The sequence below is a fragment of the Danio rerio genome, chromosome 15 (assembly GCF_052040795.2).
Source record: "Danio rerio strain M-AB ecotype USA chromosome 15, GRCz13ab, whole genome shotgun sequence".
Classification (NCBI taxonomy): domain Eukaryota; kingdom Metazoa; phylum Chordata; class Actinopteri; order Cypriniformes; family Danionidae; genus Danio; species Danio rerio.
Genome location: NC_141035.1, coordinates 48,345,452 through 48,367,479, shown reverse-complemented (window position 1 = coordinate 48,367,479; position 22,028 = coordinate 48,345,452). Strand labels below are relative to the sequence as shown.

Genomic DNA, 22,028 nt, shown 5'->3' with positions numbered 1-22,028 from the left:
GGGGGCTAATAATATTATCCTTAAAATGGCTTTTAAAATAATTAAAACTGCTTTTATTCTAGCTGAAATAAAAAAAATAAGGCTTTCTCCAGAAGAAAAAAAAACTGGGAAATACTGTGAGAAATTCCTCAATCTGTTACAACATCATTTGGGAAATATTTGAAGAAGAAAATAATTCTGACTTCAATAGTATTCTGACTAGATAGTATTCATCAAAACCTTCAGTAAGACTGTAAGCATTTTAGGGTTGTAAGAAGTGAAGCTAAATTGAGGGCCTGTTGAGTGTATCGTCAGATCGTGTCACGTCTGTTCGCCGTGAGTCAGATTTCTCACATCACTGCTGTGTATCGCACGTTTTAGCACCACAGACTGCGGGAAACCCGTCTTTCATTTTCTTATGAGTTCTCATGATGTATTATATAATCTGTAATCTCTAATCTAAATTTTTGTACAGTCAACAGTTGTACAGTACAGTTTAACATCTCATCCGAAAGACGGCGCTTGCTGAGCAGTATAGAGTCCTCGTCACTATACTGGGGCATTAGACCCCACACAGACCGCAGGTTGGGCGCCCCCTGCTGGCCTCACTAACACCACTTCCGGCAGCAACCTAGCTTTCCCATGTGGTCTCCCATCCAGGTACTGACCGGGCGCAGCCCTGCTTAGCTTCAGTGGGCGACCATATGAGAGTTGCAGAGAGCCAGCTGCCGGCTTTGTTTCAGTTTATATCACAATATGCATCACGGTAATTTTTATTTTTTGCATTAAATGATTCAATGCAGGCGCAGTAGGTAGTGCTGACGCCTCACAGCAAAAAGGTCGCTGGGTCGCTGGTTCGAGCCTTGGCTCAGTCGGCATTTCTGTGTGGAGTTTGCATGTTCTCCCTGCGTTTGTGTGGGTTTCCTCTGGGTGCTCCGGTTTCCCCCACAGTCCAAAGACATGCGGTACAGGTGAATTGGGTAGGCTAAATTGTCCCTAGCATAGGAATGTGAGATGTAAAAACTTGCTGGATAAGTTGGCGGTTCATTCTGCTGTGGCGACTCTGGATTAATAAAGGGACTAAGCCGACAAGAAAATGAATGAATGAATGATTCAATGCAAATATATTGTGTGCTTTGCTGTTTTGAATATAATTTTGTGCACAAAAATACCAAAAAATATCTGAAATAGTCTCTTTAATCTTTAAATAAATATAAAATATGTAAAATATTAAGCTAAAAATCAAATTTTTACATTTTCAAATTATGTCATGTCATTTCAAAATGATTAAGTTTTACAGAGTATTAAACAAGGTGTCTTTGTTCTGAATATGCTGGCCTTTGTTTTATATTACCTGTATCATATCTACCCCATCTTACAATGTTGCACTAATATTTATCACCTTACATTTGCATATTACATCTTGTATAAATCTCTCGTTCTACCTCAGAACTTTTAACTCCACCATGTTGGTGTGGGTTGTGTAAAACAAATGCTGGAATAGGTGGTCTTTTTTGTCTTTAAATTATGCATGTCACAAAACTACCACCTTAAGTTAAATGGAGATTTATTTACAGTACACATTTAAATACAGTCTGTACCTAAATAGACAATAAATATGTAAAAATACACACTTATAGATGCAAAGAGACAAGTAATGTGCACGGTAAAAGATGTAACCTAATACACATTCACCATATATACACATAATTGACTGTTGATGAGGGATTTATGTAGGTAGTATTGTTAAGTAAATGTTCATCTTCACTTCCAGTAAGATTTAGTGTCATTGTAAGCATTTCAGGGCTGTAAAAAGCGAGGCTGAATTAGTGTGTTGCCTGTTGAGTGTATTGTGTACTTGTTATATGTGTCTAGTCTTGAATGTGTGAACCTGTACAGTCTTTACAGTTGCATTTCTGGCTGTTGAATCTGGTGTGTTGGAATGTATTATTATCCTGGACTGAAATCAGAATTGTTTGCTGGGCTCTATTGTTGTTGTTGTTGTGGATCCACAGGTGCATTTTTGGAACTTGGCAGTGTTTCTGAGCCAGCGATGTATTTGGAAACAGCCCCAGTTTTAAATCAATAACCAAACTACTAGCACACACACACACACACACACACACACACACACACACACACACACACACACACACACACACACACACACACACACACACAGACACACACACAGAGAGAATCAAGTTACTGATGCCATTACAGCCTAAACTTATTCTATATTTTTTTTTATTTTACTTTAAGCACTGAAATAAATGTATGAGTCAGGGACAATGGAGGTGAGGATCCTCATGCTGCTTTATTAGACAGAATCATTAGACAGGCCATGGTCAAAACAGGGACAATCAGGTGCATACAGAGTTATCCAAAGCGTGGTCCATAAACAGGCGAAATGTAGGGATGGCTGACATGAGATTGATGTTTCGACATGGTATTGAGCAATTATAGAAAGTGTTTTGAAACACTGCACCTAAGCATGATCCGAAACACCCAGATCATGTGACTCAGGTAATGTAAAACACCCAGGTCACATGACTAAAGCGATTCGAAACGCTCAGGTCATGTGACTAAGGTGAGTCCAAACACCCAGGTCATGTGACTAAGGTGATTCGAAACACCCAGGTCATGTGATTGAAGAGATTTGAAACACCAGGTCACTTGAATAAATGATTCGAAACACCCAGGTCATGTGAATAAGGTGATTCAAAACACCCAGGTCATGTGACTAAAGTGATTTGAAACATCCAGGTCATGTGACTAAAGTGATTTGAAACATCCAGGTCATGTGACTAAGGTGATTCGAAACACCCAGGTCATGTGACTAAAGAGATTCAAAACACCCTGGTCACGTGACCAAAGTGACTCAATACACCAGGTCACATGACTGAAGAGATTCGAAACACCTGGTCACTTGAATAAATAATTCGAAACACCCAGGTCATGTGACTAAGGTGATTCAAAACCCCCAGGTCATGTGACTAAGTTGATTCAAAACACCCAGGTCATGTGACTAAGTTGATTCAAAACACCCAGGTCATGTGACTAAAGTGATTCGAAACACCCAGGTCATGTGACTAAGGTGATTCAAAACACCCAGGTCATGTGACTAAGTTCATTCAAAACACCCAGGTCATGTGACTAAAGAGATTCGAAACACCCAGGTCACGTGACTAAAGTGATTTGAAACATCCAGGTCATGTGACTAAGGTGATTCGAAACACCCAGGTCATGTGACTAAAGAGATTCAAAACACCCTGGTCACGTGACCAAAGTGACTCAATACACCAGGTCACATGACTGAAGAGATTCGAAACACCTGGTCACTTGAATAAATAATTCGAAACACCCAGGTCATGTGACAAAGGTGATTCAAAACACCCAGGTCATGTGACTAAGTTGATTCAAAACACCCAGGTCATGTGACTAAGTTGATTCGAAACACCCAGGTCATGTGACTAAAGTGATTCGAAACACCCAGGTCATGTGACTAAGGTGATTCAAAACACCCAGGTCATGTGACTAAGTTCATTCAAAACACCCAGGTCATGTGACTAAAGAGATTCGAAACACCCAGGTCACGTGACTAAAGTGATTTGAAACATCCAGGTCATGTGACTAAGGTGATTCGAAACACCCAGGTCATGTGACTAAAGAGATTCAAAACACCCTGGTCACGTGACCAAAGTGACTCAATACACCAGGTCACATGACTGAAGAGATTCGAAACACCTGGTCACTTGAATAAATAATTCGAAACACCCAGGTCATGTGACTAAGGTGATTCAAAACACCCAGGTCATGTGACTAAGGTGATTCAAAACACCCAGGTCATGTGACTAAGTTGATTCAAAACACCCAGGTCATGTGACTAAAGAGATTCGAAACACCCAGGTCACGTGACTAAAGTGATTCGAAACACCCAGGTCATGTGACTAAGGTGATTTGAAACACTTAGGTCATGTGACTAAAGAGATTCAAAACACCCTGGTCACGTGACCAAAGTGACTCAATACACCAGGTCACATGACTCAAGAGATTCGAAACACCTGGTCATGTGTCTAAAGCAATTTGAAAGGCCAGGTCACATGACTAAAGTGATTCGAAACACCCAGATCATGTGACTAAAGTGACTCAATACACCAGGTCAGATGACTCAAGAGATTCGAAACACCTGGTCATGTGTCTAAAGCAATTTAAAACGCCAGGTCACGTGACTAAAGTGATTCGAAACACCCAGATCATGTGACTAAAGTGTTTCAAAACACCCAGATCTTGTGACTAAAGTGATTCAAAACACCCAGGTCACATGACTAAAGCAATTTAAAGTATCAGTTATCTCAGAAGCGTTTCAAGACTTGGCGAATCTGCGTTTGACTGACAAATGTCCAGAGTTCGAATCCTGACTTGTTCTTACTTGTTCTTGTTCATACTTTGAAATTATGACTTGATGTATTTTATTAATGCTACTTTGTTATGACCAAAGTAAGACATATGTATTTACAAAGTATTCATTTGGATTCACTCTGGATTTAAACCCATAATCTCTTCTTGCTAGTCAGGAACGCTTCACTGAATCACTTGAAACCAGAACTCTACAATGTGGGGTTTAATACCTCAATTTGCTTGACGCCCCATTCACACGGGGCTTCAGCGTCATCGCTTGACTGAAGGCGTGTCTGAAGTTGGGGCTTAAGCGATCGTCATAAAGCGTCAGCCAATGAAATTCAGTCAGCAATAAGCCACTGTCTGAGTTGGTGTATTTGCATACAGCGATTTGATTAGCTGACGCTTCCGTCGGCGCTTGAAAAGTTGAGCTAGTCCCAACTTCTGCAGCGAGCAACACTTCTGAAGTGGTGCAGATGGATCCACAATGCAGTTCGGCAACGCCTGATGTCACCCATTGAAAGTGAATGGGAAGCGTTGACGCTGACGCCCCGTGTGAATGGGGCGTAACTTTTTCTTGGCTGAAGCTGTTGCAGAGCAATACATAAAAATGACCACTAGGTGTTACTGTAGAGGTGGGTTTCGTAATGTTTCCAAGCGCAGGACGTCTGGGAGTTCTCTAGCGATCTGCACAGGCTAGCAGAAGCAAAATACAGCAAGAAAGTCACTAGTTAAAGCCCCGGCTGGGTCAGTTGGCATTTCTCTGTGGAGTTTGCATGTTCTCACCCCCTTGTTAGTGAGGGTTTCCTCCAGGTGCTCTGGTTTCCCCCACAGTCCAAACACATGCGATATAGGGGGATTGAATTAGCTAAATTGGCCAAAGTGTGTGTGTATGAATGAGAGTGTATGGGTGTTTCCCAGATTGTGGCTGGGAGGGGGTCCGGTGTGTAAAACATATGCTGGATAAGTTGGTGGTTCATTCTGCTGTGGCCGCCCCGAATTTATAAAAGGACTTAGCCGAAAGGAAAATGAATGAAGGATGTCATGAGGAGGGATTTGAACGCTGATCTGCACCTCAAAATAAAAACGAGAGTCTCGATGATGTGTGAAAACCTCATAAATCACATACAGTACCATCAGAGACAGCCATTACTATATTTATCTTTATTATTTTGAATGAACCGCATCTTCATTGAAACAAAATCTCTGTTGCCATGGAAACCCTGTGACGGTTGTGCTTAATTCTGCCACAATATTAGTGTATGTTTCAGTGTGTGTTCCACATTTTTGGTGTTCTTGTTTAGGCGTGGAGCAGAGAAACATCGTCAGGCAGAAATAATTGATGAATGTGCTTATTTATAGCAGGCTGACCTTGATTTTTTTCTTGCAGTCAGAGTTTAACCGCAGTGAACCGCGCTTTGGTTAATATTTCTGTAGTCATGTCAGAGTTGTGGTGTCAGTGCAGTGATGTCGTTGCGTGTGTGTGACGTCATGCCATGTTGCCATGGCGACCCGTGCTTTTATTGTGCATATAGCTGAATTATTAGCATATGCAGTGCAGTGCTGCTGCTGTTTTTGTTGCAAGAAAGCAGAATTACAGCAGAGGGTAGGGAGGAATGATATTGACTTATTAAAAATGAAGTATAATAATAATATATATCATTGTTTCTGATATTTATTAACAATACTAATGATACAATAATGATATAACTCATAAGTATCCACTGAGAGACCAAAAAGTCATATATTTTTAGTTAAAGGTCATTTTTATTTTATTAATTTTATTTATTTATAATATTTTTTTAAAATACAGCTATCAAGCAGAGCTCAAGCATAGTCAAACACTGCTTCAGAAGCAGATTTCATATTGTTATAGGTTTTATATACACTCCCTGGCCACTTTATTAGGTACACCTTCCTAGTACCAGGTTGGACCCCCTTTTGCCTTCAGAACTGCCTTAATCCTTCGTGGCGTAGATTCAACAAGGTGCTGGAAATAACCTCAGAGATTTTGCTCCATATTGACATGATAGCATCACACAGTTGCCGCAAATTTGTCGGCTGCACATCCATGATGCCAATCTACCGTTCCACCACATCCTAAAGGTGCTCCATTGGATTTAGTTCTGGTGACTGTGGAGGCCATTTGAGTACAGTGAACTCAATGTCATGTTCAGGAAACCAGTCTGAGATGATTCACGCTTTATGACATGGTGTCTTATCCTGCTGGAAGTAGCCATCAGAAGGTGGTCATAAAGGGATGGACATGGTCAGCAACTATACTCAGGTAGGCTGTGGCGTTGACACGATGCTCAGTTGGTACTAATGGGGCCAAAGTGTGCCAAGAAAATCTCCCCCACACCATTACACCACCACCACCAGCCTGAACCGTTGATACAAGGCAGGATGGATCCATGCTTTCATGTTGTTGACGCCAAATTCTGACTCGACCATCTGAATGTGTCAGCAGAAATGGAGACTCATCAGAGCAGGCAACGTTTCTCCAATCTTCTATTGTCCAGTTTTGGTGAGTCTGTGTGAATTGTAGCCTCAGTTTCCTGTTCCATCTGCCTCAAGGTTGGACGTGTTGTTTGTTCAGAGATGCTCTTCTGCAGACCTCGGTTGTAACGAGTGCTTATTTGAGTTACTGTTGCCTTTCTATCAGCTGGAAGCAGTCTGGCCATTCTCCTCTGACCTTATCTACAAGGCATTTGCGCCCACAGAACTGCCGGTCACTGGATATTTGCTCTTTTTCAGACCATTCTCTGTAAACCCTAGAGATGGTTGTGCGTGAAAATCCCAGTAGATCAGCAGTTTCTGAAAAACTCAGACCAACCCGTCTGGCACCAACAACCATGCCATGTTCAAAGTCACTAAAATTCCTTTTCTTCCCCATTCAGATGCTCACTTTGAACTGCAGCACATTGTCTTGACCATGTCTACATGCCTAAATGCATTGAGTTGCTGCCATATGATTGGCTGATTAGACATTTGCATTGTTGAGCAGTTGGACAGGCGTACCTAATAAAGTGGCCGGTGAGTGTGTATATATATATATATATATATATATTAAAGTGTAAACAAAAACAAAAAATAACCAAACTAAAAGTAAAAAAGCTCCTATTTTTGTTAATGGTAATCTATTCAAAAGCACAGCAAATATATATATAAAAGTGTATCAATACAGAACTGTAAGACTGGATCTTCATTGTCCACACAAAAGCTATTCATCAACTTCTTCTTCTGTTTCTCCAAATCTTTGATATAACTGAAGAAAGGACTCCTACAGTGTATTTTTAGCCTTTGTCAAAAATATTCCTGTGTAACACAACACTTGTTCTGTGCTCCAGGGTCACACTGCAGTCTACACACTGTTGTGCTGCCATCTAGTGGAGTTTATCTTGATTTCTGATTTGATTAAAATATGAAACGAGGCGACACGGTGGCTCAGAGGTTAGCACTGTCGCCTCAAAGCAAGAAGGTTGTTGGTTCGAGTCCCGGCTGTTTCAGTTGTCATTTCTGTGAGGAGTTTGCATGTTCTCCCCGTGTTGGCATGGGTTGTCCCTGGGTGCTCCGGTTTCCCCCACAGTCCAAACACATGCGCTATAGGGGAATAGGATGAACTAAATTGACTGTGTATGGATGCTTCCCAGTACTGAGTTGCAGCTAGAAGGGTTGTGTGTTTACCAGTGTAGCATCTGTCTGAGTGAACGCTCATGAGTGTTCATAGGTGTTTAGACAGGGATGTTTTTAGTTGCTGGATGTAGTGCTGTTTAAAAGCTGTGTGTGAGCGTGTGTGTGTGAGTGCATGCAGAGAGGTTTGAAGATGGTCATTTTTTTCCCTCATAAATGATGCAGGCTCTCAGAATAAATGATTGCATCACGCAAATACACACTCTCACACATAAATCATTGATCAGTCTCTGTGTAGTGTTTATTTGTGGAGCTGATGTGGTTTAATCTGCACTTCACACTGCTCACCACTAACTGGCAGCATTGAACTGTAAACCTAGAGCGCTTTTAGATTCATGCAGAGTTGGTAAATTAGTCTGTCTTTTAAAAATAAATAAATAATAATGTCAAATGCAGATTTCACTGACCTTTTAGATTACCCAATCACTGAATGCAATGCAATACATTTTAGGTGTACACACTGACACAATAGTTTTCACAGTAAGTGCTTGTACATATTATAATGACATAAGAAACACATGTCAGGGTTCAACGCTAAGGATTTTTTCTACTGGTCCGATCGGGCAAGTGGTTTAGATTTTTACTTGCCCTGCCAAAATTTTCACTGGCCCTACCAAAAAAAAAGGAAGTTAATAGCTATTTTTAGCCACGTATTTTAAATAATGTGTCAAAAATAAAGTCTGTAAATCTAGAATTTCAATACTTAAAAAACAATTGTAAATATAAGTGTTATGCAAACAAAAAGAGCAGTATGGAGAATGTGGAGGTACTTTATTGCAGTTTGAAATTATTTAACAATACTTGTCAAACTGACGGCAAACTATGCAAAACATCACTTCATTTTTATTTTGTCGTGTTGTTGCCACGTAAATGTCTACTTCCAAGACGTTAGAGACAGACATTTTCGTTTAGCCTTTTAATTTGATGTTGCCGCCATGTTGCTGTTTCTACGCTGTACTGGTTGTTACCAGGTTACAAAAAAAAATAAAAATAGCAGCTTGACAGAACAACATTATGCCGGAGTTTATTGTATATTAATATAATCATCATATGTTATAGTTTTGTTTTCATTCTTTTTATTTATTATTATGCGATAAGTAAAAATATGCAATCACAGTACATCATAAAGGAAATGGAAAGACAAAAAGAAAACATTTAAAAAAGAAAACAACAACAAAAAACAAACCAAAAACAAAACAAAAAACAGAAGGGGTATACAGTTGAAGTCAGAATGGAGAGCAGATTTTTTCAACATTTCTAAACATAATAGTGTTAATAGCTCATCTCTAATAACTGATTTATTTTATCTTTGCCATGATGACAGTAAATAATATTAGACTAGATATTCTTTAAGGCACTCCTATACAGCTTAAAGTGACATTTAAAGGCTTAACTAGATTAACTAGGCAGGTTATGGTAATTAGGCAAGTTATTGTGTAACGATGGTTTGTTCTCTAGACTATCAGGAAAATATAGCTCAAAGGGGCTAATAATATTGACCTTAAAATGGTGTTTAAAAAATTTAAAAACTGCTTTTATTCTAGCTGAAATAAAACAAACAAGAGTTTCTCCAGAAGAAAAAATATTATCAGACATACTGTGAAAATTTCCTGAATCTGTTAAACATCATTTGGGAAATATTAAAAGGGGGGCTAACAATTCTGACTTCAACTGTACATCACACATTAAACAAACAAAAAAAAAAGATAATAACAAATTTCAGTTGTTTTTAAAGCCTTTTTTGTAAAATAGTTAGAAATAGTTTCAAAATAAATGCTGCATTTCAATAAGCAAAATATTAAAAAAAAGTTTTTTAATTTTAAAATGTACATTTATGTATATAAAATGTTGTTAAAAAGATAAGAAGATTAAGAAAAAAAAAAAAAAAAATATATATATATATATATATATATATATATATATATTTTTTTTTTTTTGATATGTAAAGCTTCTGTTTTATAATTAACAAAACCAAACAAAACAGTTTCCCATAGTGAGGAAAAATCTAACTTCTCCATTGCCAAAAGAGGAAAATCCTTCCAAAGCAAATTAGAATAACTGCATTGCATAATAAGTGAACGCGGGAGTCAGGGTGTTGCTTACAAAATGAACAGTTAATATCAATATCTTTTTTACATCTTACTAAGAGGGTATTTACTGGGTATGTACGATGAATTATTCTAAATGAAACTTATTTTATCTTATTTGTAATTAAGTGAAGTTTATTTACAAACTAATTTGGAGAGGATCAGGTGCTTATGATTGCTCACAGCTAAATTAATAAATTATTCAATTTATGACTCACCAATCAGACGATTCCTAAGATTCCATATCACAGCCATGTTTATATTGAAGAATCCCCCCTTCCACCCCTACTCCTCCTTTCTCCTAGATGGGTGACACGGTGACCCAGTGGTTAGCACTGTTGCCTCACAGCAGGAGCGTCTCTGGTTCCAGGCTTTACCAAACCAGCAGACGTTTCTGTGCGGAGTTTGCACTTTCTCCCCGTGCTCACGTGGGTTTCCCCTGGGTTCCCCGGTTTCCTCCCACCATCCAAAAACATGCAGCTTAAGTTAACTGACTAATCCAAATCGGCACCATAGACATGCTCCTAGTTAGTAGTTATCTCTTAAGAGCAATCACTATCTGTTCAGTAGCTACTACAGCAGGGGAGTTCTCGAGATTTACCTGAGCTCAAACTCCCCTCTCGCCTTGCAACAGGAGGGAGCTCCGGGGTTGAGGATCTTATGAGCTCAGGGTTCTCTCCCAGGAGAGCATTTCAAAAACACTCATTTTTTCACAACATATAAAAAATACATTTAAAAAAGTCACATATACCTTGGGAACGGTGTAACCAAACTTTTTAGCTGCATTAAAAACCTTGACTTTTGCAAACCGCTGTAAACCTTGAAACCGGTTATTGTCCGATGCCTATTCTTTACACAAATATAATTTGTAACATCATCTTGTGTTAATGCGTGTTTTATAGTATCCCATGAGTAATGAGTGATACAAACGCCAAATTGTGAATAAAACAACTTTATTTGCATAAACGTTTTTTAATATTTTTAATTACATTTTTTTTTTTTTTTTTTTTTTTAAAACAGTTCAGAACAAAACAAGCAAACAACAACAAAACATATTCAAAGGAAAATCGTCACCTTAAAGTTATAAGAAATGATAACTTATTTACATTACGGCATGTTAAAACAACAACAAGCTCACACAAGTAATATAGTATTTATCCCCCATGTTGATATACTTAATTTATGCAGAAAAAGTACTTTTATTAAATAGCTGATTGATTTTTCTCTAAGATATATATGCATGTGTCAGTGGGGTCAAGAAGACATTGATCAGCAGAAACTTCATAATTGTTGATGACCCAGTTGTGTGTGTTTGTGTGTGTGTGTGTGTGTATTGGTGTTGAGTTTTCTGATCAATTTCCAAACTGCTCCATCAGGGGTCATAATAATGACAGATAGCGTTGACCTCCCACTACTTTCCTTTGTCCACCGACCAATCAGAGCATGGCTCCCACTAACTCATGGACACCAAATCTAGATTATAGAGTTTCAGTTTCCGTCTCTTTTCTTATTTTTCTAAATCTGATCTCCAGTTTGTAATATATACTCATTTTGGGATCATTGCTGAGGGCAGGATACACTCCTCAGAAGAACATGCGCACACTCACACACACACCTGCATTGCTGAGATGAAGTTATACAACTCCTGGATCATTAGGGTGATCTTCAACACACACTTGCCTATGTAAGAACACCGAACTGTGTTTTGTTTAGTTTGTTCGGAATGAAATGTGTGCTGTTTACACAGAAAAGCACCTGAGGAACCATTCAGTAGTGCTTAAACACCTTTTAAGGGTTGATAAGAACAACATGTTTTGATTGATTTTGAAGATACTTTTAGCTAAATGTTTGTACCCTGAAAGGTTACAAAATGAATTTTATGTTATTATATTTACTTATGGCGCCGTGGGTAACACAATCGCCTCACTGCAAGAAGGTCGCTGGTTTGAGCCCCGGTTGAATCAGTTGGCGTTTCTGTGTGGAGTTTGCATGTTCTCCCCTTGTTAGTGTGGGTTTCCTCAGGGTGCTCCGGTTTGTCCCACAAGTCTAAACACATGTGGTACAGGTGAATTAGGTAAGCTAAATTGTCCGTAGTGAATGTGTGTGAATGAGTGTGTATGGATGTTTCCCAGAGATGGGTTGCAGCTGGAAGGGCATCCACTGTGTAAAACATATGCTGGACAAGTTGGCGGTTTGTTCCGCTGTGGCCACCCCAGATTAATAAAGGGACTAAGTCGAAAAGAAAATGAATGAATGAATGAATTTGGTATATTATCTTCGACCCACGGCTCTTGCTGATATTTGGTTATTGGCCTTTCAAACGAAAAGTTTGAGCACCCCTGGTTTAGAATGTGTAATATGTTGCAATGAATAGTACACAGTACATCTGTAATATTCAAAAGTATTCTATAGTGGATTTTAAATTGAAATCGATCGAATTTCATGCTACATTTCGATTATCGAATCAAAAAATGGAATCGTCGATGCTGCCACGCCCCCATGTCACATCAGCTTGGCTTGCCAAGCGAAAAAACACGCAGGAGACCTGTCAACAGAACTTAAACCCTCTCCTCTTTCAATGAAGTCGCCGTTGTGAAAGTATTTTGGATTTCCAGTGAGTTATGTTGACAACTTTTGTGTGGTCGACAAAAAAAAACACAGTTTGCAAGCTCTGCTATGTACATATTAGGGTTGGGCCGATACTAGACGATGCCGGCATTGCGATCCTCCGCTCCTCCCCCGTCCTCGGCTCAGTTGGCGTTTCTGTGTGGAGTTTGCATGTTCTCCCTGCGTTCGTGTGGGTTTCCTCCGGGTGCTCCGGTTTCCCCCACAGTCCAAAGACAAGCGGAACAGGTGAATTGGGTAGGCTAAATTGTCCATAGTGTATGAGTGTGTGTGTGTGTGTGTGTGTGTGAATGTGTGTGTGGATGTTTTCCAGAGATGGGTTGCGGCTGGAAAGGCATCTGCTGCCTAAATACTTGCTGGATAAGTTGGTGGTTCATTCCGCTGTGGTGACCCCGGAATAATAAAGGGACTAAGCCGACAAGAAAATGATTGAATGAATGAATGAATTGCATTATGGGATGTTGATCTCTGCTCTGTCGACTTTTAATGTTGAAAATTCAACTGTACAGTTTAATAAAGTGACTTTTATTTTGACATTTTAGTAGTTTGAAATAATATGTGTAATAAATAATAATATATAGAGATATAAGTCTGTAAAATAACAGAAAATGTGCTGCAGTTTATTAAAAGGCTTTTGTAGCGTAATATACAACACCAACCCAGAAAATATAGCACTTTAAACTTTCAAAAATGTTTATAAAAGCCACCTTTTTGAACTTTTCAAGGTTAACAATTGCTGGAAGAAAGATTAAGATACCATAATGCAATTCAAAAGCATCAATAAAGCGGAAAAACTAAAAACATGAATCCAAAAATACAGAAAAACTGCAAATTTACGGATTTCTTTTACAGTGATGTGTGTGTGAGAGTGTGTGAACTAGCATGCACAAGTATACTACTGGCCTACTCAGCGCAGACTATAGATAGACCTCCTCTCTTTCTCTCTTTTCTCCAGTCTTTCTCTCTCAGTGATAAAATAATCAGTGTTGTGTGATGAAGGTTGAATGATGTATCTGGGTCACAGTGATTGGCCTCTTTACTGGAGACTTCAGAAAGCATCTCTCAGCACCTGACAGCTCTGTGTGTTTGTGTATATTCGATACGATATTGATACCTGAGTCAGCATCAGTGACAGCTGCTCCATCAGAAAACACACACACACACACATCAACCCTGATCTTCACAAAACGCAATCATATGAAGCTGCGCCATTCGTGAATGCAGTTTTGAATTGCCCTAATTAAACTGGGTCCTAATGATGCTGGCTCAATAATGTCCATTTGCAAGATTCTGCATTGTATTGATTTATTTGCAACATTAGTTTTGGACTCGACAGCTTGTGAGTGTTGTAAAAACATCCTATTTATGCTGAAACTGCACTAATTTTTTTTCAGTAATGCCACCTGTTATCCTTTTTTTTGTAAATGTCAAACTTGTGTTAGTGTAAAATAGCTGTTTCTGCTTGTAGACAATCTGCAAAGTGGCAAAAAGCAGTTCATTTCTCTGAAATGTTTGGTTTATAGTGCTGTTAAACAATTAATTGTGACAAATTGCATACAAAAAAAGTATAGTTTTGTGATTACTGTGTATATTTAGTTTGTATAAATGCACACATACATAGTTATATGCATGTACATGTATAGAACATGTTTATATATATATATATATATATGTATTCATTCAAACATTTTCTATATATAATAATTATATATATAATTTTTTTTATTTAAATATGTTCACATTTCTAAAATATATGCTTGTATGTGTGCATTTTTACATCCATAATAAATATACATAGTAGTACGCACACATACAAACTTTTATTTTGTACACAATTGATCATAAAATTGATCATAAAACATCAGTAGTTTGTTGGTATACGTACTTTATTGCTTTATAGTTTATTCGCAAAAATGCACTATGATAGATGGCATGGGCATGTCGAACCAACAGGGGGCGATAAAACTTATGCTGGGTTCATTAAGTACTTGCATTTGTAAAATGCATAGAAGTCAATGTAAATTTGGTACCATAGGCAGATTACCGTCCCATGGTGCGAACGACACTGAATATGTGGCATGTTGCTGCAAACGTGCGTAATTTGTCTCAATCGTATCTTTTGCATTTGGTGTGAACCCATGATGAGTGTAAGCGAATCAGAAACACCGTACCTGGAATTTTGTTGAAATAAACACCCTGGGCGAAGTTTTCAGAAAGTATCGGTTTCAGTCACCTGATACTGCATTTTCGTATGGACAAACAGCCGTTTGCAGTTTATGAGATACCCAGCTGATGGAGTATACACTATTCTGCGCATTATTCAGACACAAGAGGGCGCCAGACAAAAACACAAAGCTGATAGAAGCAAAAACAGCTGATGGAGTATACACTAACCTGCGCATTATTCAGACACAAGAGGGTGCAAGACAAAAACACAAAGCTTACAGAAACGAAAACAGCTGACGGAGTATACACTAACCTGCGCATTATTCAGACACAAGAGGGCGCAAGACAAAAACACAAAGCTGACAGAAACGAAAACAGCTGATGGAGTATACACTAACCTGCGCATTATTCAGACACAAGATGGCGCCAGACAAAAACACAAAGCTGACAGAAACGAAAACAGCTGATGGAGTATACACTAACCTGCGCATTATTCAGACACAAGATGGCGCCAGACAAAAACACAAAGCTGACAGAAACGAAAACAGCTGATGGAGTATACACTAACCTGCGCATTATTCAGACACAAGATGGCGCCAAACATTCAAAAACACAAAGGTGACAGAAAAGAAAACAGCTGATGGAGTATACACTAACCTGAGCATTATTCAGACACAAGATGGCGCCAAACATTCAAAAACACAAAGCTGACAGAAACGAAAACAGCTGATGGAGTATACACTAACCTGTGCATTATTCAGACACTAGATGGAGCCAAACATTCAAAAACACAAAGCTGACAGAAACGAAAACAGCTGATGGAGTATACACTAACCTGCACATTATTCAGACACAAGGTGGCACCAAACATTCAAAAACACAAAACTGACAGAAACGAAAACAGCTGATGGAGTATACACTAACCTGCACATTATTCAGACACAAGATGGTGCTAAATACAGTCAAAAACACAAAGCTGACAGAAACGAAAACAGCTGATGGAGTATACACTAACCTGCACATTATTCAGACACAAGATGGTGCTAAATACAGTCAAAAACACAAAGCTGACAGAAACGAAAACAGCTGACGGAGTATACACTAACCTGAGTATTATTCAGACACAAGATGGCGCCAAACAGTCAAAATTACAACGCTGATGGAAACGAAAACAACTGATCAGATGAACTTGTGTTATTCAGCGGTTGTTTTATGGACATAACATACCTTGGAATGTCTTGACTGGTCATTTCGAATTCACCATGAGTATAAATCTCTCATAAGTATTATGGGAGAGTCAGAGCATAAATGTGGGCACTTTTACAGTTTAGGCCATGCCCGGGACACAAACACCAATCTGTCCAGTGAGAAACACTGTTTATGTCCTTTTGTTCAGGCATGGCTGGGTTTTTGGTCATGGTTTAAGGCAGTGGTTCTCAAACTGTGGTACGCGTACCACTAGTGGTACGCGGGCTTCCTCCTAGTGGTACGCGGAGGAATCGCTGAATAATGAAAGAAACTATTAAAACTTTTAATCCTTTAATGCGTAATATAACATTGATGTGATCAGCATTGGCTGTTTTGTGAAGCGTACGATCACAACGCTGTGCTTAGAGTGTTTTTTTTAGTGCATTGTGTCATAAGCTGCTGAAAATCAGTTTCCGAAGTTTAAGAATTGATTCTGAAGCGTGATTTGACTGACATGAAAAGTGGCCAATCACAGTCGACCTTGTCTAGTTGCGTGAAATGTAAGGGCGGGACAAAGGCTTTCTGTGTTGCAGAGACAGAAAAAACAACTTAAAAACAAATGCTTTGTTGGAATAATGCTTCTCGGATGTTTTCACTACAGAGATGTCTAGCAGAGTAATTAAACCGCGGACTTATTTCCTGCCTATTTGATGATCTTCATACACGTTTCGCTCTCCGACAGCCAGTCGACTCGCCTCTGACCTGTCACTCCTCTAAACACAGTCTGAATTGCGGCGCGGGAATGGAGGTATTGCGCAATTACTCATTTCTGCAAATGCGGCGAGTGCTTTATTTTAACACGAGAGCGCATTCATGTACGCAAATCGCTAAAACAGATATGCGAGCTCTTAAATAGGCTTTTTTAAAATGAACTGCAAGTGCTCTGATGATCGCGTGTGTGCTCAGATAGAATACAATCGCGATCTTTCCACTATTAAAGTAGACATTATTTATCTTTGCTCCTTAACTAAATTTAGTCAAAAGTATTCAAAGTTATCAAATATTTGGAAATAGATTGATACATGATCGATGACAATGCTAATGGTCTTCTTATTTGGCTGTGTTGTGAAGTGAAACTTACTTTTAGCAAAGGTGGAACATTTTTTATTTCTTTACCACTAAATAATTATGCTGGAAATGTTTCTAGATGAGGTATTTGTGTGATTTATACATTTAGCTGTATTCTGATCTGTCCTAAAGCATTACAGGTCAAAGCAATCCATTGTTAGCCTACTTATTGTTTATTTATCACAATTTACAATAAGGCTCTTAAAGCACTGCTTTGATAAATGTAGTGTCGTCATATTTCAAATACCTCAAGTAAAATGAAGTCATTTGTTTTATTTTTTTACTGACAGTGTACTTGTATTTTTTACATTTCTATTTTAGATTAAGATCAAGTGTAAAATAAAATCTACATGTGATGTACAGCTATTTAAGAAACAAATTTGCCATATTGTAAAGAAAATAGTGTAAAATATGTAAATAAAAGGCTAAATTTAAATCTTTTTACCATTTACTTTAATTTAACCTTTCAAAGCTTAAAAATATATTTTTTTTAAAAATGGGCAAAAAGCGTCTCTATGGCCTTAAAGATTATTTGGTAGTTTTACCAGTGCTATTGAAAAAGATTAATTGTCATGAAAGGAAAAATTGACTATACTTCCTTTGTTAGTGCAAATTATACAAGTAGCTTTGGGATGTAAGCAATCAAACTATTAAATCAGGTTTACACTTAAAAAAAAAGTGATTTCATAATGAAAATCAGATTTTTTTTCAAAAGTAACCAACTAGTAATTTTTAAAAGAGTAATTTGTACTTTTACCTAATATTAGTATTATTTACTAAAATCTTTGTTATTTTAGCAGTGTAATAGTATTTTTACTTGAGTACAAAAAAAATTTCACAAGCACTTAGTGCAGGTTTATTATATTATTAATATATGATTAATAAATATTATTATTAATGGTTTTTATTTGTATCTATTCCTATGCAATGTTTTATGGGTTGCTGAGAATACATTTCAGGTCTTCAATACATAGCATGTCAGTCTTGAATAAAAAAAAATAGGTGCTGGAATCGATTTTCATTAGGCTGTGCCTGTGTGAACCCTGTCATATGTACATTTAACATTTATTTCAAGATTTGTCTGAAAGTGTATGAATATGACATATAGCCTATATTTATAAGGTCCAAGCAGCATTTCCAGCTTTTGATGAATAGGCTACTATGAATGCTTTAGATTTAAGTACAGCAGTTTTCTTTTTACTTTTTAAGAACAGCGCCATTTTTTTATGAACTTTTAAAAGCACATTTTAACTAAAACTTTTTTTTTTTTTTATCTGCAAGCACAGTTAATGTTCAGACTATTTCAAATGTTTAAAGTGACTGACAATAACACATATTCTTACTAATAGGAAGTAATCTGCATCGTTTTAAAACTGTGCACACCTGTAGCTGCTTAATTATGCTTACAACGCTATTTTTTAATACTGGTTAAAAAATAGCGTCGTAAGGTGGTACTTGGAGAGACGATTTTTTTCTAAGGTGGTACTTGGTGAAAAAAGTTTGAGAACCACTGGTTTAAGGATAAGGATATGCGCTTGTCTGAAAAGCCAACAAGTTTAGTCTCAGCTTCAGGACTCTGTTATGCTCCCGCTGCGACTGTGTCATTTTTCGGGAAAGCTGTTGCTTTGACCTCCCGCCTCTGTTCCCAGTCGAGTCGCTCTCCTTCTCTTTTTCCTTCTATCCGACCACACACACACACACACACACACACACACACACACACACACACACACACACACACACACACATCACTCCCGCTCTTGTCTTTTTCTTTTTCAGCATCTCTCTCTTTTTCCTTCTGTTCGACCACACACTTACACACATACATCTCACACGAACACCACACACAAATACACATACTCTCTTTTAGTATCTCTCTCCTTTTCCTTCTGTTCAAACACACACACACACACATCTCACACGCACAAACACAGGCACACACACAAACACAAAAATACACACATCATATACTGTAAACTCACACAAATACAGACACACACACACATTTCTCTCTCTCTTACACACACACACACACACACACACACACACACACACACACACACACACAGAGATCACTCAAACTCACACGAATACAAACACACACACACACACACACACACACAAACACTCACACACACACATCTCACACACACAAACATCACACAGATACAGGCACACACACAAACACAAAAATACACACACATCATATAAACTTACACAAATACAGACACACACACACACATTTCTCTCTCTCTCTCTCTTCTCTCTCTCTCTCTCACACACACACACACACATCCCTCCCCTCCCATCTCTCTCTCTCTCAGCATCTCTCTGAGCTCCATCATCTCTTCATCTGGAGAGACGCCTCTTGAAGGATCCTCAGTTCAGTTGTTCTCTGGACTCCGGGCTCTCCACTCAGACATGGGCTGAGGACTCTCGGATCCACATGTTGAGAGCAAACCGGACTTCGCGGATGATTTTTTGATGAGAAGTTCACAAGCGTCGACCGTCATTCCAGCTGCACATATCTGACAGGAGTCATGAATAACTGACGCTCCCGTTAGGACCTCTCGTTTTTTGGGACAGTCTCTGTGTGTTGTTATGTGGTCTAATTGTGCGGTTATGTAACTCTAAGTGCTTTCCGTGGTAAGAAACCGCGAGTCTATCGGTTTCGCTCATGCTCCGGTGCATGACTGCGCGCGCCCGCTCCCCCGCGCCTGTGCTCTGCACCGGGAATCTGCACAGAATCTGCCCGACCGGACCCGTGTGTCTCCTTGCGCCGTGATATGGCTGCGGCGATCGCCAGTTCGCTCATTCGACAGAAACGCCAGGCGCGCGAGTCCAACAGTGAACGAGCGGCGACCGGAAAGCGCCGCTCCAGCCCCGGTAAAGAGCCCACCGGCCGGGGCTCACTGTGCGAGCGGCACCTGTTCGGACTCTTCGGCAAAGTCCGGTTTTGCAGTGGGAAAAAGCGACCCGTGCGGAGGAAACCAGGTCAGTTCATTTACACCTTGTGCACTGACGCACCTGTGCGCGCGGAGCTCCAGAAAAACGCGCGCGCGCGCGCGCTCCACGCATCACCTGTGCACTGTTGGAGAGTTTGATGCCAGAAAATCGTGTTTTGCGTTTTTTGTTTTATTAATTGTGTGCAAGTAATTTATGCACGCTGCATTAAACTAAAAACACTGATTTATTATGCTCATTATTTTAAAGCAACAATTTATATGGGCTGAATTTACGCAAACTAATTTAGTAATGCTCAACTTAATGTGTTTAAATTCAACCACTTACATAAAAAAAAGATATATATTTTTTCAGTGCATTTAAAGACAAAATTACTAGCCCTCTTGTAACATTTAAATTATTTATTTTTTATTTTCCATTTTAATTAATGATTTTTAATGGAGTAAGGACATTTTCCATTTTCCTCAGTGTTTTTTATTATATATATATATTAATATAAATATATAAAAAAATAAAAGAAACAAGACTTTCTTTATATATATATATATATATATATATATATATATATATATATATATATATATATATATATATATAAAGAAAGTCTTGTTTCTTTTATTTTTTAATATATTTACAAATTATTTTAGCGACGCAGTGGTGCAGTTGGTATGCTGTCGCCTCACTGCAAGAAGGTCGCTCGTTCGAGCCTCGGGTCGGTCAGTTGGCGTTTCTGTGTGGAGTTTGCATGTTCTCCCTGGGTTCGCATGAGTTTCCTCTGGGTGCTCCGGTTTTCCCCACAATCCAAAGACATGCAGTGCATATGTCCAAAGTGTGAGTGTGAAAGAGTGTGTATGGATGTTTCCTAGAGATGGGTCGCAGGGCATCGGCTGTGTAAAACATATGCTGGATAAGTTGGCGGTTCATTCCGCTGTGGCGACCACGGATTAATAAAGGGACTAAGCCGAAAAGAAAATGAATGAATTGTTTTATAAGGTCAATATTAATAACCCCCTTAAAGGTGCAGTTAGTTAGTTTGACACCCTGTGGTTGAACTAGGTATTGCATTCCTGGATCAAAACAAACGCAAGCGCTGGTTGCCAGATTGACGACCAATGGAGCCAATCTCGAGCCTAAAGGCTGACTTGGGGCTGATTTAAATCGTGTTCTAAATGTAAACAATGGCACGCCATAGAAGAAATATTTTCTATATTAAAAGGAGTTTTGTCCTAAGCAACACCTGAAATTTATACTTTAGAAACGGCTTTAATTTCTCACCGCTGAACAACAGGATAAACTGACAATGATCACTTCAGGAAAACCCCATGTGCTTTATTCAGTGTTAAACAGCAAGAAGATCGCTGGTTCGAGTCTCGACTTTGCCAGATGGCATTTCTGTGTGGAGTTTGGATGTTCTCCCCAAGTTGGCGTAGGCTTCCTCTGGGTGCTCTGGTTTCCCCCACAGTCCAAACACAGGCAATGTATTTTGGAATTGAATAAACTAAATTGGCTGCAGTGTATGAGTGTGTGTGAATGTGAGAGTGTATGGGTGTTTCCCAGTACTGGGTTGCAGCTGGAAGAACATCTGCTGTGTAAAACATATGCTGGAATAGTTGGCGGTTCATTCCGCTGTGGCGACCCCTGATGAATAAAGGGACTAAGCCGAAGGAAAATGAATGAATGAATGAATGAACTATTATTTTTAAAAGTGTGTTGAAAAAATATTCTGTTAAACAGCTCTTGGGAAATATTTGAAAAAGAATTACAATTTCACAGGAGAGCAAACCGTTTTATCTGTAA

At 38.8% G+C, this 22,028-nt stretch overlaps 1 protein-coding gene across 4 annotated transcripts in view; it reads left to right on the top strand.

The window, feature by feature from the left end:
* fgf12b (fibroblast growth factor 12b) overlaps positions 1–22,028 on the top strand; it is a 107,215-nt gene that overhangs the window by 53,976 nt on the left and 31,211 nt on the right. Inside the window, exons 1-2 of one of the 4 annotated variants that reach the window (XM_087283306.1) lie at positions 15,072–16,380; positions 18,788–20,261. The exons of the other annotated variants lie outside the window; for them this stretch is intronic. Of the exons in view, the coding sequence (XP_087139432.1) occupies positions 20,054–20,261 (208 nt within the window). The 5' untranslated portion in view covers positions 15,072–16,380; positions 18,788–20,053. Of the gene's footprint in view, positions 1–15,071; positions 16,381–18,787; positions 20,262–22,028 lie in introns of those variants that run through there. 4 annotated transcript variants of the gene reach the window in all.